A 16,376-nucleotide genomic window follows, 5' to 3' on the forward strand; every position below is an offset into this window, starting at 1 on the left:
TACAAAATTTTCTGTTCCGCCTTCCGCTGTAATATCCGTACCTTGTTTTATCAACATCCGGTAGACTTGTCTCATTGCTGTACAATTTAGTAACACATATTTATAGTAACAGGGAAGCTTTAAGCACCGTCCAGGACACCTGCATGCTTAACAGTTGCTACATTGTACCTTCTTGTTGCTGCAGACCAGGGTTCAGCATCGATAAATATTTAAAAACAAAAGGTCAACAAATACATCAGAAACTTGTAGAGGAGGGTGATTTAATTTTATTCGATACGGAAGTTATGACATGAATCTGTGTTAGAGGAGGAGATGACCATGTTTGGTTAACACAATTTGATGATAACTGATCGCAACAATAAATCAATAAGCTTGAGAACAATAAGGAAATGAATATTTAGATGAATAATCTGGAAATGTAGATCACACTATAAAAAAAAAATTAAGGTGTATTTATAAACAGCAATGTTTAGGTTAAAATATTTTTCTCCTTAAGTTATTAGTATCATTACTTTTAACAAACTCTAGAATGGTAATTATTTAATTTGGAAATGATAATATATATATATATATATATATATATATATATATATATATATATATATATATATATATATATATATATATATATATATATATATATAATTAATGTTTATTGTGTTTTATTCATATGTTTATGTGCGCAATTGTCTGTACAAATACACTAATGACTATTATTTCAAATAATTAAAGCAAGATGAATTAATAAGAATTATAATGAATATTCCAAGTCAAGTACAAAGCATCTTTGAGCAGTACTTCAATCGTATTTTAGGTGCGTTTTTTTTTCAATGTCGAACCAATTACGGTCCTACCAGTTTATTTTCTTGTTCTTTGGACACCTGTCTTAATATATTAAGAAAAAGCAACCTATCAAGTTTTCATTTTTGTTCTCAGTAAATTGTTAAAGTGTTGCAAGTACGGTTTGTTGAATGGTCTGACATCCGAAATTTTGATGAAGAGGTTTGCAACTAGATATGGTTTATACAAAATTCTTCTGTCATATTATTACTTATGTCGTCAGTGTACTTGCCCCAAGACTTTTCTCAAACACATTTACCTTCTCAAAAAGAAAATAATATAAAATTAATGTGAATCGAAGTTCGAGAATAAACATTTTCCACACTTTATTTTATTTTACTTCATAGGGCTAGTGAGGGTGTTTAAAAAAGTGCAGAGTCAAGTAAAGTAGTAACATCTGTATTCAAATGTCTGTGGAGTTTCAGACATCAAATATTTGATATAAGCATATCAATAAAAGTGAAAAAACGAATCTTTGATGCGGGAAGTTTAAAATGAAACTATTTGTAAGATTTGTCACGAGTGAGTGGGACCTTGAACAAGAATTTCTAACGGCGTGGGCTAATGAGAAATTAGTAAAGGAATGTGATAAATTTTCAGCCAATACGGAAGAACATGTTTCAAGCTGCATTTGGATACACAGCTGTTTCAGATTTAACACTTATATTACTCATTAAGGTTAAAACCATGCGAACCAATAATCAAAATCCCATTTCGATAAAACAATTTGAATTGTGAAGACATCATAAAGGTAAGCGAGTTTTATTGACATTACGTGATGATTTAATTATGTTTAAAATCATAAACTGAAAACCATTAATATATTCACCATATTTAAAGTAATCATGGTCGTTGAAATCCTGAATCAGAGAATAGTTAAATTCTAATACCGAAAGAAAAAAAAATCAACAACTTACATTATAAAAATAATTTAATATCTTTAATAAATTTCATTAGTATTCTAATTCTATTTTTTATTAATAGGAACGTACGTACTAGCATTTAAAATTAAGTTTTTAAATGAGTAGAAACATATCAGCTGCATTTGTAAAAAAAGATTTTATTTGAGGACATGATGAATAAGACAGAATTTTATAAAACATCTCTAAATATTACTAATACAGGTGTACATGGTTATACAAAATATTTACATGAAGTAATTAAGGCATGAGGAAATAAAGCTTGATGGAGAAATTCACATCCAAACTTTTTATATAGTCATTAAATAATTCATCTGTGCAAGGGGCTAAAGTACCTAGATCTCCTTCAAGTCTAAATATATCGTTTTTTGTACGGTCCGAATAAAGTGCCATCAACCTTGATACTGCCGCTCTGAAATATGAACATTTAAAAATGACATCATCCCATTCGCTTTGAGATTGTAGTGTCGCTTTCTCAAAGGATACAATTAGAAACTGTATAAATTTATACATAAGTTTTATCCAGCAAAGTTCAACTGGATGAGGTAAAATGTTTAGCGATTCAGGGTTAACATGATGAGACGAGTCTTTGAGCGATTCCATTTCAACATAATGAGACGAGTCTTTGAGCAATTCAGGTTCAACATGATGAGACGAGTCTTTGAGCGATTCTGGTTCAACATGATGAGACGAGTCTTTGAGCGATTCTGGTTCAAAATGATGAGTTGAGACTTTAAGCGATTCAGGTTCATCATGATGAAGCAAATTAGGTTTTCCCCAATGATAACAAGGAGTTTCCAGAATATGACCCCATGTGTTCATATCTCTTGCAAAGAAGCACGGCATTCGAATGTGAAACAGATTGGTAGATAAATAGTTTAGGACATCCTTAATACAAGTAGACAACGTTCTCGAATATAAACACTTGGTTTCTCCATACACATGAAATAAAAATGCAGTTTTCAAAACGTACGATGACAGATTCATACATTTCCAAGAAATCGAAATATCGCTCGCAATCAACGATTTAAGAATTCTGTAACATTTTTTATGATGTTCATTCATGCCGTTCATTAGTTCACGTTCCATAGTGGAAAAAGAAATAAACCAACACGCAGGAAAGCATGAGTGATCTTTGTGGCAGGATTTGGCAACAATGTGACATTTATGTTCAAAAAGTAATTCTTTGAAGCTATTTGGAAACCCAGGAAGTTGAAGAATAAATTCTAAACAAGGATGTTCGATTGCTAACATAAGGTCTACTCCAATCTTCAAGCTTTCTACAAAGACCATGGCAAGTTTAGCTTCCGCTTCATTCTTTGGCTTTGGTAATGACTTTTTCACTTTGTGTTTGTAAAAGAACACCAATTTTTTCTTTTGACAGGATTCAGATGATATTGTCCCCCGAGCAGTGTCAATGCTAAATGTTTTTCGCTTTAGCATTTCTCTAACTTCCCTCCAGAAGTCTAAAACGAGGATTCTAGGACTCCCAAGATAGTTCTTGTGTCTCTGTTCGTCATTAATAAATGTATTTACCATGTATTTTCGAGAAAATACCATTCCTTGTTTTAGTTCTATCTGTGGGTACCAGTCAGAGCATCCTCTGTGTAGATTGAGTTTGTCAGGTCCTGTCAACTGTTTTAAAACTATCATGAAATCGAACTCGTCTGGTGCTCCAATTTTCGTACCTTCATAAAAACTTCCGGTTGGTATAACATCCGACATTTCAAATGTTGGGACTGTTTATTTGATGGCATCCAAAATATCTTTTATGATCGTTCTTATCCCAGCTTCTATATCAGACGTCGCCACTCTATCGGCCTCGATTTGAAATTCACATAAAGTTTTGTTAATATATTTTACGAATGCGTCAGTCATTATGTAGTAAGGTCCTTAAATATATTAAGGTCCTTAAATATATTATCAAGTTCTGATTCAAGTTTTCACTTGATCAAAATAATTTGGTACAAGAGAAACATATATACAGAATAAAATTGGATACAAATTATCAGAAGTATACGTGCATAGTCAAGCAGGAAAAAGACAGTTAAAATTGACGTATAACAGAAATCATATTTATATAACTCTTCGGTATCAGGAACAAAGGGAAACAGACAGCATCGAAATCAATACACACAATTTTTGCACAGATACAGAACTGATTGATTTGACATGAGTTCAGAGAACTTTAACATATCGAGCCTTTTTCGTGTTTAGATATGTCTTTCTCATTCCTTCTAATGCCGAACATTCTAAAATATAATGAAACAAATCACCGATAAGTTCTCTGTTACACAATAAAAATAATCTCTATCTGTAGATAAGATCGTCATAAATCTAATGACATTATCCTAAATAAGATCACTGCTGTGCAAACCTTTTTCAAAAAAATTATTATCAACTTTTGTTTTATATGTTTAGACTGAATCGGTTATCTTGATCAAACTAAACTTATTCTATTTTTATAACCGATGGTTTTTAAAAATTAGAGATTAATAAAACTTATATTCGAGGCGACATTTTTTATTTAATGTTGCCCTTTCAAAAAGGCAAACAAGTTATAGGTACTGCCTTTATAGACTAGAATTTAGGAAGTCAATGAATACCTGAAAGTTGACACTTTAATACTTTTTAACCCTTTAAGGTTAAAAACTAATTTAGAACCATTTTAATAAGATCTAGGGCGATCGGTGGGACGTATCTTTTTCTTGCGTCAGAACAAGTTGAAAAGACGCTGGTTTCAAGTGAAATGTACACAGTTTGCGTAGTCTTAGGTCATTAGCAAGACAAATCTTGTTGATTTCAAAAAGTCATGGCCGAATGGCCGCCAATAAAATAGACAGGCCTACGTCACATTGCTGTTTGACACAACCACACAAAACCCAAGCTCCTGTTAAAATAGTTCTTTGACGACAACATATCTTCGCTTCAACTTTTCGATGCACTGCTTTTGATCGACTTTTATCAAAGAAAAATTATAAGTAACTATAAGTTCAATATCAAAATACATGTATAAATCTTACAAAAATAGTCAAACTATGTCAAATGTTGGGTTATTTTTAAATAGGTAATCTGCTATCCTTATAAAGTGAATTTTGTTTCATCTGATAGTAAATGAAACGGCAACTGCAATGTACTTATCATTGAATAAAAAAGAAAATTTAAAACTTAAAATTGTTTTGCCTTATAATGTATTTAAAATGGTAAAATATTAAATTTTGCTGAAAACATGTTACGAGAAAGGGGTACGCATACTGTATATAGAAAAAGAACTACATTGTAGTTAAGGCCTTTATTTTTTTTTGCTTTTTAATTACCCATGATGTCATACATGTACTAACAATTTTAGGAGAAAAAAACCCAATACATTTTAAAATAGAAAGAAGCGTAAACCCAGAGCCTCTAACAAACTCTGCCAGTACAAAAACCATTTATATAAACTACTGAGATTCGATATACAAATGTAAATTGACTGACAGATAGCCTATTGACATATTGGTTAATAGCTTATATTCGTTGAATCAGTTGAACGAACATATTGCCCGTTAAATTGTCTGTTAAAATTTCAAAATAATGTTTTTTTTAGTACATACATAATAAGGAAAGCATGATTTATCGCACAACACGTTTCAATAATCAAATCAGGACACAGAATGTGATATACAAGGCAAACTTACGTCATTTTGTAAAATAGTTTCCTAAAGTTTTACGTATATTTAAAAAAAAACTCACCATATGTTGTCTTCCCTGATACTTTACAATATATGTTCCTTATATAGACAAAGTACATGACACTCGGAACAACAGTTTACTTTTATTTTAGGTCATTTGAATTAAGTGGACTGTAAAGATTAGTTAAAAATCAATACGTAGTGTAATCACAAGCAAAGGCACTTAAGAATGTAAATATTCAACCGTGACGATAAAGAATTGTGGGAGATAAGCCCTTCGCGTTTTAGCACTATATGTTACCTGAACAAAACTTCCTTATTACGAAGTCAACATAAGCGGAATTTTCACTTGCAACGAGGTTTTAAACAAAAATCGCCTTTCTACAAGAATTCAAAGGAAGTAAAATACAGCATTTTAATATTTTAAGGGGAAGGCAAAGGGGGTTCGTTGGTTCTGATATGCTGACCGTTCATCTCAATTCTCTTCATAAAAAAATCAAAGCAAACATTCGAGTGTTTATTATGTTTATCTATCCACGCGATTGTAGATAAAGAATTACTTTTTTCACAGTGCCCTTATGTGAAACATTCAATTAAAAAAAATACATTATTTGGCAACAATATCAATGGCGATAATACACATTACAGTAACCATTAACTTGCGCACTGTACTTAAACAACAATAAAAACATTATTGAAGTACAACATTAAACATCTGTACATGAAGTGCTGTATAACATATAAGGACTCTGTATCACATCCGAGTGGTTTCAGGGGACACCGTTAGAGTAAGCCTCGGTGGGGGATGGTAGGATGTGGTGAGTCACTGTGACACTTACTGGGTGTTCCCCCGCTATCCGTGTCAAAGAACAGTGCTGTCCTTCTTACCACTATTTATATCTGTATCATATTTCTTTTATTATCATAGTGGCCTATTTTTTTCTAATACCCTATATATTTAGTTAATATGTGTGTTATCTATGACGTTAAAGTGATATGGTGGCTTAATACGATTAAATCATTTAGACTGTGACAACGGCATTAAAAAAAATTAAGTTTAAATATACGGGAGGTTTCACACTTTCATAGTGATTACCTACAGCTTCAACCCATGCCATCAGAATTAATCCGATATATATTTTATTTAAGTGTCACGTATTTGCGATTGCTGTCTAAAAATAGTAACAACGAGACTGACACAGTGAGAAAAGAATACAGTAACGATCAGACCCAACCTAACACCAGAGTAAACCCTAACTAAACCCGGGGTTTACTTTCTGGGTTTACTTTGGGTTTATTTTTTGAAAATTTGGGTCCACTCGGGGTTTACTTTGGGTTTACTCGGGGTTTACTTTGGGTTTACTCGAGAATTGCTTTTGGAGTCAACTATATGCACTGAAGTGTAAAGCAGACCTTTATTTTACATGTATCTTATCCTACTGCGTCGGCTTTCAGGGTATACTTCTGATCGGGGTTTACTCTCTGTCTCCACTCTGGGTTTACTTGGGGTTTACCATCGGTCCACTCTAGTAAACCCAGAGTAAACCCAGAAAGTAAACACAGGGTTTAGTTGGGGTTTACTTTCGGTTAGGTTGGGTCTGATCGGTACTGTATGTGTATTTGTAAAGGGAAATTGTTTAAGGTAATGATGCTTCTAATATTTGGCGGAACTTTATTTTAAAATGTATGGGCACTAATACGACGAAACAAACTGTACACATATACAATTGTAATGGCATCAATTGATCTGTAAACTGATTTCCGCGTATTCACAATTTTAGTAAAGTAATTATCTTTTGATGTTTCATTTTTTTTATCTATAAATAACACTATATTCATACTCCAGATTGATTTTCACAAGAGAGTATTCTTACTTCCTTTTTAACAATATAATGGAATAATACAGATGAGTTTTCATTTCATCCTTTTTTCAATTTATGAAGTAACTATTTGGCAGGATTTGTCCTCGCAATTGGGGTTAGTGAGATTTAAAGTTTTCATTTACCAACCTTTTTCATTTCTTGATTTTACTTATTTTTTATCCAAAGTATTACAATACACAATAATCTTTAAGACAATTTTCCAAACTAGTTAAGAATACAACGATGCATGTAGCCTAGGGGAGCGAATATCGTTATATATACTTTTATGTTAATGTTTTCACTCCATTAAAACCCTTTTCTTTACCAGTTTTGCAGACAGTGGCGTTAAAGTGTAGCTGTAAAGATTCACGAAAAAGAGGCCACAAAAACCACAACATATTACCATTTTGGGTTTAAGAAACATCTTAAAATTTCACTTTGACAAGTTTTACTTTTTACTTGTAGTGTATTACTAAAGGAATAAGTTAATGATATGAACTAAAAAATATGTTCATGCATACAAAAGTACATTAAAAATTAATTTAGTATATATAGCATTTTCAAAATATGGTTAATATTTAACGAACTTCATGTGACAGCCTTTGTTACCTTAATTTTTTTCTTTATTAAGTATTTTAGAGAGGATTAAAAATATTAAGTTGAAAGAACTCGTAGCAAATTCATTTGTATGTTTTAAACAATATAAATATATTCAGAGCAATTAATGTTTAGTAAATATGAAATAGAAAATTACGGCGCGTAAATGCACTGTATTTAACAATGCTGCTCAAAAAATTGCGCAATGAGAATTTCAAAGTCGGCCATCTTAGATATTTTTTATATAGATATTAGATATTATTTTTAGATATATATCTGAATTTTGCATCTTCCTTTATTTGAACTATTCATTGCACTTTAAAGCTCTCTATACTATGTATTTACAACCATCGGGTATCATGTTGCACGTTGTCTTACACATGTAAGATATTTTATCTAAATGTAAATCCATTTGATTTATCAACTTAAAACACAAGATAAAAAACAACTAAATTTTTATGATTAGAACTTTTTTTATCTATTGGTATTCACCTGAACCTGACGGGACCCGACGTCAAATACATAATCAATGTCATTTATCAAGAACTGCAGACTGGTCAAATCAAAACGCACGTTGAGCAACACATCATTATAATAATACACCGATCAAATTATGTAAATACATGTACGCGTAAAATGGTAAAAACTAAAACAAATTAATACAACACAAAAACAGACATCTAGAAAACAAGCAAAATAAACTAACATCAATGAGAAAAAAAAATCATTTAATTTGCGGAAATAATTCCACTCTAAGGTCATGTTATGACTTTTAAAAAATTTTGATAAGTGGGAATTTGACAAATAAGAATCTTTTCTTATGCTACTTAAAAGCATTTAAGATGCTAAAAAGAGCATACACATGGAAATGAGCCCTGAATTCACGTTAAAATATGTTATCCTTTAGAACATTGTAAAGATGGTGTTTTAAATTTAAAAGAAAGCGTCTACAGTTTGGTTTGATTGTTTAAGTGTCTTAAGGTTATATCGATCCGGCTATTGTTTGTAAATAATAACAAGTTTGTTAATTTACGCAGATGACCTCACGCAGATGACCTCAAGAGACGGGAACATTATTGTGTCACTGCAGTGTTACGTGGAATTGTGAAGTCGGCTTGAGCTTTAAGCAGGGCGGGAGGAGTGTAAAACTTGAGCGAACGTCATTCAGCACATGCGTTTCGGATCTCTATTACAGAAAGATTACTTATTATTATTATTTGTTAATGAGCCCGTTAAGATCGATATTGATTGAAAAGAAAAGGCGGAAATATATACGATAAGTGTATGACAGAGCCACTTCCGGCAGATCCGTAAGTAAGCTTGCCACAGCTTCCTCGTTGAGATAACACTGTAGTATCATAAACAATCGACTGGACATAGAGGCAGATGATGGAGCTGGGGTACAACTCCAGTGGAGGGGGTGCTAACCTGACCAACTCCTCCCTAGTCAGTGTGGCCGCCCTGGAGTGGGAGGAATTTAGGAACAATGACCTGGCTATCGCCGTCTTTCTGGCCCTGCTGTCCGTCATCGGTTCCGTGGGAAATGGTCACGTTTTTTGTGTCTACTTTTTCCGGTACAATTCTTCCAACCATCGGACGTTTGTGGTAGCGCTGGCATTGATTGACTTTCTTGCCTGCTTTGTAGTTATTCCGTTTGAGATTTTTGACATGAGGTACAAATACACATTTACCTCGACAAATACGTGTAAAACGTTCCGCTACATCAATCACTGTGTTGTGCTGAGTTCGGGTCTAATGTTAGGGGTAATAGCTGTAGAAAGATTCCGAAAGGCTTGTAGACCTTTTCTAAAACAACTCTCAACCAAGGGAGCTTTTGTCGCTTGTATAGCGACCGTTGTATTCGCTGTTATATCTAGCATCCCTGTGCTTGTTTTTTATGGATCTGCCGAAAAAGAGGCGCACGGATTAATAGTGTACAACTGTAAAGTCTTACCTAGCTACCGGAAAAACAAATTCTACAAAATGTTTTACGGCCTCCTGCTTGTTCTTAGTACTAGCACGTTTTTAGTTTGTACGGTGATGTACATATTTGTTGGCCGAGTGTTATATAAACAAATGAAATTCAGAATGGAAGCCCAGCAAACTCACAGAGGGCAGCTCCAGTCAATGATAGCAAATGACGTAGAAAGCGAGTCCAGCTCAGTGACGACCGGTTCCCGGGAGAGTTCTTCTGTGGGAGGTAAAAAGAGTGTTCTCCGCTCCCTGAGTTCTGTCCCTTTAAATGCTCTGAACAGATTGTCCACCAAACGCAGAAAGCTCGGCGTGGGACGCAGTAGGCGGATAACCATCATGTTCATCGTGGCGACGGGCGTGTCCTACATTGGGGTGTTTCCCAATAGTGTTATTCTGATAATAAAAGCGGTGAACAGTACTCTTTATCGGTCCATGACGGCACAGCTGGGCGCCTTCATAGGATTCCTGTTACGTGGGTACTTTTTGAGTAATGTGACAAACCCTATTGTGTATAGCTTTTTTGACGATCGATTTCGGCGGGAATGCAAGAAGTTGTACTCGGTGTTTAAATGCTGTCGTCGCTGAACGGACCTTCATTGCAATATTTTAATTTATGTGGAATTTTATTTTTTATTTTTTTTTTTAGAAAAAGTGTTACATTTTAAAATATTTTAATAAAAACCCCAGTCACTTTCTTTATATTTTCTTATGCGTTTGTTTTAGTTTTTGATTTAAAAAAAAATGAAATGTTATTTGATGGTACAGGCATATGCGTTTAAAGATTTCAAAAATGCATACAGGTGTGGGATTGCTAGGCAGTTGATTTTGATTATCAAGATCTGATAATATTTTCATAAATAATAATCATTAGAAAAAAAAAATTCGTTGTAAAATATATAATATATTTTGTTTGTTCTATTAAACTTCAATTACATAAATATTTCGTAGTTTTCGCTTATATCCTTCTTTACGTCCATCTAGAATTGACCTTTCTCTCTCCAAATATTTTAGTCACAATTCTGTAAAAAAAATCATTACATCAGTGGACAAAATTTTATAATATCGAAGTTTCCTCTGTTTGGAAGTACCGATGCGCAAGACAACATTGAAATGAAATGTAACTATAAAACTTGCATATTTTTTGTTTAATGATTCAATAATCACATAATACTCTGTCTAAAATACGTTCATTACTATACTAAAAACTAAAGATTTTTTTTCTATGAGACGCCTAATTGAAATCTAATCTACGGTTATTCGTACCCATATACTAATGTCAAAAAAAATAAAAAATGGTATCCCGAAAAGTTGCGAATGAATAAAGGAGTTTTAAATCAGATTAATGAACAAAAATAAATTTTCGTTAGAAACATATTTCTTAAAATTCAAGAGCTGATATAAAAAAAAATAAAAAAATATGGGAGTTGTTTCGCCTAAATTGATTGCATTGTTCTTTAATGATAGAATTGTGTAATTTTAAAGTCTAAAAATTTAATCTAAAACAATCTTTGACAAGAAACAGTCATGTTGCTTTTTATTTTGCAAGTTCATAAAGTATAGAAGACACTTGGCAGCCTCATTTCATCCCCATTTGTTCAAAAACTGTGAATCCTCTGAGTGTTTTAATTGACTTCAAATTTATTATATTAAAAACAAAAACAAAAAAATAACAATCAAATACCCCCTTTTGAAAAAAAGATGATAAAAATAAAAATCAAAAAGAATCCAACGAGGCAAAAAGTGTCGAGCAACTTTTTTAAACAAAGCTTGTCAATTAAGTCTAAAACATTAAAAGTGACTTACTGACTTAGAATAAGCTCAATATCTAGAAATTAATAAAAAAATAATAAAAACTCAAAGTCCGCGGGTAAGTGAATCTAATCTATATTTTAGCGTTCAATGCTTTTCAATGACTTTACAGAATTTGACCGGCTAACTGTTATTCATTTCTCAATATCCCTATTAAAATGGTTTTATATTTTCATTACACAGACAATGCAATCAATGGTCCCTGGTTTTACGGATGTGCTTCCCCTCTTTGACAAATCTTTGAGACAGGGTTGTTTAAATACAGCTGCTGTTATCTGCTTATAAGGGTTAAAATCATCAACATGGCAAAGAATTAGGAAATCGTATTTATATATATTTAATTAGTTTCATGTAAAAGGAAATCGACATCACGAAAGCATGGTTTCCCGTTTACATATTTAGTTCTGTATATCCCAGTTGCGATTGTATAATTTCACCACCCACCTACCACCTACCAAAAAACGTTGATATTGATGCAAAGAACAGCTTATCTAAATATATTGTCAGGAAGATAGGCATACAATTGTTACTAAAATATACTGAATAAATTAACTTTAACAAACGAAACGAATATTACGGTATGTGCTACATGTCATATTTCCAACAAAATCATGTAAAATCAACATACTCGAAATGCTGTCAATTGCAAACCATTTTATTTCTACATGTATATTTTAGCTTTTGCTAAGAGTCTTCAGTCAACCTAACATTTCATTACGTTCTTTGGAACTGTTACGCCAGAGGGGCAAAGACCACCGAGCACTCTTGAACGTCCTCGTTTTTTCCGCATTTTACCCTCACCTCGCTTCCGACTCGTCCATTGTGACACATTGTCATACGGCCAGGAATCATGATCGCAATGACCTTGAGACCGTTCACGGGAGTGTTCGCACTTGTATCTCGCACTCGACTCGAGAGATGGGTGAGTCGCCGATGGTACTAATCGATTGTCTCTGTTTTCCGGAAGTTTCGCGTTAGGGTTCTTCCTATGTGATTAAACACTCTTCAAGTGAATCTAATTAATATGGCGTAGAGCGATATTAGGGAGGGGGAGGTTTATTTTTACTAATTCTTTTTTTTTAAACAACGAAAATCTAATAAATCACTAAAATACTGCACTAAACATTGTTGTGAAAGGTACTGTACCAAAATGTATCTATCTCAAAATAAAGTGAATATATTAGGTTCATTGCTGAAATATTCTGGTATGATCATAAAGTAACGGGCGAATATCCAGAGCTTTGACAACGTTTGCTGATATCAGCTACGTTGCTGTCTATCCGATACACTGAAACTGGTGTCCATTAAATGTTATATAAAAAAAAGAAATAAGGTGAATGAAAAAAAATACAACAAAACCTCGGAAAGAAGACAGTTTGTGCTTGTGTTCCCCGTGTTCTACATGTAGGATAGACCCCTGTTACAACGTCCAAAGTGCGTTAAGTGTCTCGATACTAAAAAAAATGTTGATATACCTTCATAACGTACTTTGAAATTTTTTTTTAAAGTGGGTTTACTTCGTCTTAAATTTAACGCACTTTCTCCATAAAATCAAAATCAGTATATTGTTTGCTCCTAGGTGGAAGGACCCTGGTAGAGACATAGGAATTTGGCATATTTTTACTGTAAGTGTATTTAAGAGCATGTCTACGAGAAAACCATGCAAATATTGAAAAAAGCTGCGGCAGCAAGTCTCAAGAATGAACAGAATTTTATCATAGATTTAAAGGATACCCATCTAGTGTCCGATATATGATGTTTGTTTTTGTACTGGATGTTTGTATTTATAGTTATGGCCAGTATTGCATTCTGGTTAATTAGGCTTTAAAATCCAGAAAAGTTAAGAGAAAAATTGTCAAATTCAGTAATTAATTACAAAATGTATAAACAATGTTTGAAAAAAATAAAATTATATTCTTAAAGAGGAAGTTCAAACCTTTAATCGTTGCGTTTTTTTTTCATATTTCTATTTACACCATGAAGTCCCAAGGGTGTAAATGTTGGCAGGATGCCAAGAAATGATAATTATACATTTCTGTCAATTTTTCAGAAAGAATTTCTCAGAAAGTGGCGCACTATTTTTTGAAATTTTTTGTTAATAAGAAACTGTTTGATGTATTGTTACAAATATATAAAATCCATCTTTGGACTATTAAAGACTAAAAAGTAATAAATTAACAAAAACATCCCATTTTCAAATAAAATAAAAATTTGTTGGTTTTTGAAATTTTATTTTACAAGCGATTTTAATCCACTGAAGTCAATATTTGTAATCAAACGTGAAAAAAACCCACCTTATTTTGCTTTTATTGTTGTTAAATTAGTTGTTATCATTGTTTCTCAAAGAATTCTTATTCATTACATTTGCATTTCATTACTACTGTTAGAATTGTTGCGCTCTTTTGTAGAGAAGGTAAACTAGTCAGAATGTTGACAAAGCTAAACAAGTTCAAGTTCAGGCTAAGTATTGAGAAATGCTGTAAGTGTTGTTAATATATGTTTTGATATTGAATGATTTTAATTGCACAAAAATGTCCCCATCTTGTTAGTGTTATTCACTACATCACATATTGAAGCTTGATGAAGACTTGTATCTAGTCTATAAACTGCTATTTTCTGTCCCGATATAATTAAGCAGCACATTTGGACGATTTTTAATCAAAATATACAAACTTGTGATAGAAGTGCAGTTAAAGTAGATGAAGGGGAATTTTTCCAAGATAATCTCATTCACAGATTATACTTTTTTACTCGAAAAAATCCACAAAAACGAAAACTGGTTTCTTACAAAGATTTAAAGCTGAACACCGCTCGTAAATAGGCACTGTCCGCCATATTTCTCTTTCAGCACCGCTCTTCCTACACCCCTATATAAGCCATAGACCTCTTAACAGTTCAAAGTATATCGCTGTAGAGGTCTCACCTGTGTGGACGTACATCTTGCCTCGCCATAGTACTACTCGGTCGCGATGAAATTGTCAAGTTTTACGCACTTTTTTCAAACCAGGAGAGTACTAACATCAAATGAACTGGTCATTGCATTATTTATTGACATAATGTGCACATAAATAACAATTAAATGCATAAAAATCCAAAGACAACGAAAGGAACACTACACGTCGGCCACGAGTTTCAGATGTGCAATCGGGTGTAACGAAATCGAAGGGTTTATATACCAGGTACCTGTGTGACGGTTCCTATTTACGAGCGGTGTTCAGCTTTAATTAATTTATAATGGGGTATGTTGAAAATGACGGATGTCCTACGGACCCGGTTTGACCTGAGCGGCTGATTCTCCGAACGCCTACTGCCCAATTATCATTATTCAATTATACTGGGCAATTATGGGGCCTTCTAAAGGGGCACAGGTAAACTTTACCTGTGTTTCCTTAAATGAAAAATAATATAACAGTTTGTAATTTTTGTTAAATTTTGAATGTCTTTATAATTAAAATTGTTGCATAAATAAAAAGAAAACATTGAATCAATTTTAATATATTTATTTAATTTATTAGCACTACATATAATTTAAAACAATAAAATAATGTTTTAAAATTGCATAACATTTTATATACAGTTTTCTTTTTATTTTGACACATAGCACTATTTTATAACAAACTCATAAATACATGGTTGTCTAAAACATAAATAACAATTCAAAATGACATTAAGTTTTAAAAAGTATAATTCATACCAGTATATATACAATATTTACACATATACTAGTATGGGCACGGAGTCTGTCATAATGTCTTTTCTCTTTCACTGTCACTATGTCAATGTCCTAAATAAAGAAGTTCCGAAGCTGAATCTGCGTAGGTCATAAGGTCGATGATCCCGTCTTGGTATCGCTCCTTCAGGGTCTGCAGTCTCCTCTTGATGTTCGCGTACTTCTTTGTTTCTGGATCTGTAGAATTTCTTTGCCGTTCTGGGTGTCCTTGAAGATCTTGATGACAGTGTAGATGTTTGGGTGCGCGTGTAGGGCCATCCTCTTCAGCTTCCCGTGCCATGCTTTTAAGTTGTTATTGGTCCGTGGTCCATTGGTTCCGAAATGATTCCAAATAAGTCTGTCACCATTCACCCACTGTTCTGTCACATAGTCTGTAAAGGTCTCTCTCACTTCCGTAAGGTCGGCTTCATCGCGGTCTTCCAGGACCACACGTCTTCGATGCTGTCTAGAGGAACTAGGGGTAGGACGGCTGCTCTTCTTATCAGTTTCTTCACGTTCATTTATTTATTCAAAGCTTGGACAAACTTGTTGAAGAAAGTGATTTTTTATCTAATCATAATTTTATCTCAGTCATAATTTAGATAATCATCATTTAAAATCTCTGATTTTAATTCATACCTTAAAAAATAATGTTTTATTCTTATTTTGTTAAGATGTAAGTTTAAAAATGAAGAAAAATATTTAATTTTAATTTTTTTTTTTTTAATGATTATTTTATTTCAGTGAAACATTTAGGTTATTAAAAAAAATATGGTATTTTTAATATAATGTCAGGTACATGCAGCCATTAGCACTATTTTTTGCATCTTTTTTTTTAAATTAAAAATAAGACAATGTCGTCTACCCGTGAACGAAAGTATATACAGGTAAAGTCTACCTGTGTCACAAAGTATATACAGGTAAAGTCTACCTGTGTCCCCTTAGAGGGCCCCATAATTGCCTTGACCAATTATTATTTTTAATTGAGGAGTAG

The 16,376-nt window shown here is 32.9% G+C and overlaps 2 protein-coding genes across 4 annotated transcripts; one reads left to right on the top strand and one right to left on the bottom strand.

Moving 5' to 3' along the window:
• Positions 1 to 1,487: 1,487 nt before the first annotated feature.
• On the top strand, positions 1,488 to 10,504 carry LOC128161880 (gastrin/cholecystokinin type B receptor-like). 3 transcript variants are annotated; one of them, XM_052825224.1, is made up of 2 exons: positions 1,488 to 1,591; positions 8,928 to 10,504. In XM_052825224.1, the coding sequence occupies exon 2, from the start codon at positions 9,277 to 9,279 to the stop codon at positions 10,447 to 10,449; it is 1,173 nt and encodes a 390-aa protein (XP_052681184.1). In that variant the 5' UTR covers positions 1,488 to 1,591; positions 8,928 to 9,276; the 3' UTR covers positions 10,450 to 10,504. The 3 variants fall into 3 exon arrangements, with proteins under 3 accessions (XP_052681184.1, XP_052681183.1, XP_052681185.1); XM_052825223.1 differs by lacking the exon at positions 1,488 to 1,591 and adding an exon at positions 7,320 to 7,408; XM_052825225.1 differs by lacking the exon at positions 1,488 to 1,591 and adding an exon at positions 7,630 to 7,704.
• LOC128161864 (uncharacterized) lies at positions 1,720 to 5,627 on the bottom strand. Its single transcript, XM_052825222.1, has 2 exons — positions 5,493 to 5,627; positions 1,720 to 4,012 (listed from the first exon to the last, which is right to left on the bottom strand). Exon 2 carries the CDS (start codon positions 3,483 to 3,485, stop codon positions 2,001 to 2,003), a length of 1,485 nt encoding a protein of 494 aa, XP_052681182.1. The 5' UTR covers positions 3,486 to 4,012; positions 5,493 to 5,627; the 3' UTR covers positions 1,720 to 2,000.
• Positions 10,505 to 16,376: the final 5,872 nt, after the last annotated feature.

Source organism: Crassostrea angulata, chromosome 1, assembly GCF_025612915.1.
Source record: "Crassostrea angulata isolate pt1a10 chromosome 1, ASM2561291v2, whole genome shotgun sequence".
Classification (NCBI taxonomy): Eukaryota; Metazoa; Mollusca; class Bivalvia; order Ostreida; family Ostreidae; genus Magallana; species Magallana angulata.

Bases quoted from the DNA above. Each gene is read 5' to 3' on its own strand.
- LOC128161864 (XM_052825222.1), bottom strand. From the start codon at position 3,485: ATGTCGGATGTTATACCAACCGGAAGTTTTTATGAAGGTACGAAAATT.
- LOC128161880 (XM_052825224.1), top strand. From the start codon at position 9,277: ATGATGGAGCTGGGGTACAACTCCAGTGGAGGGGGTGCTAACCTGACC.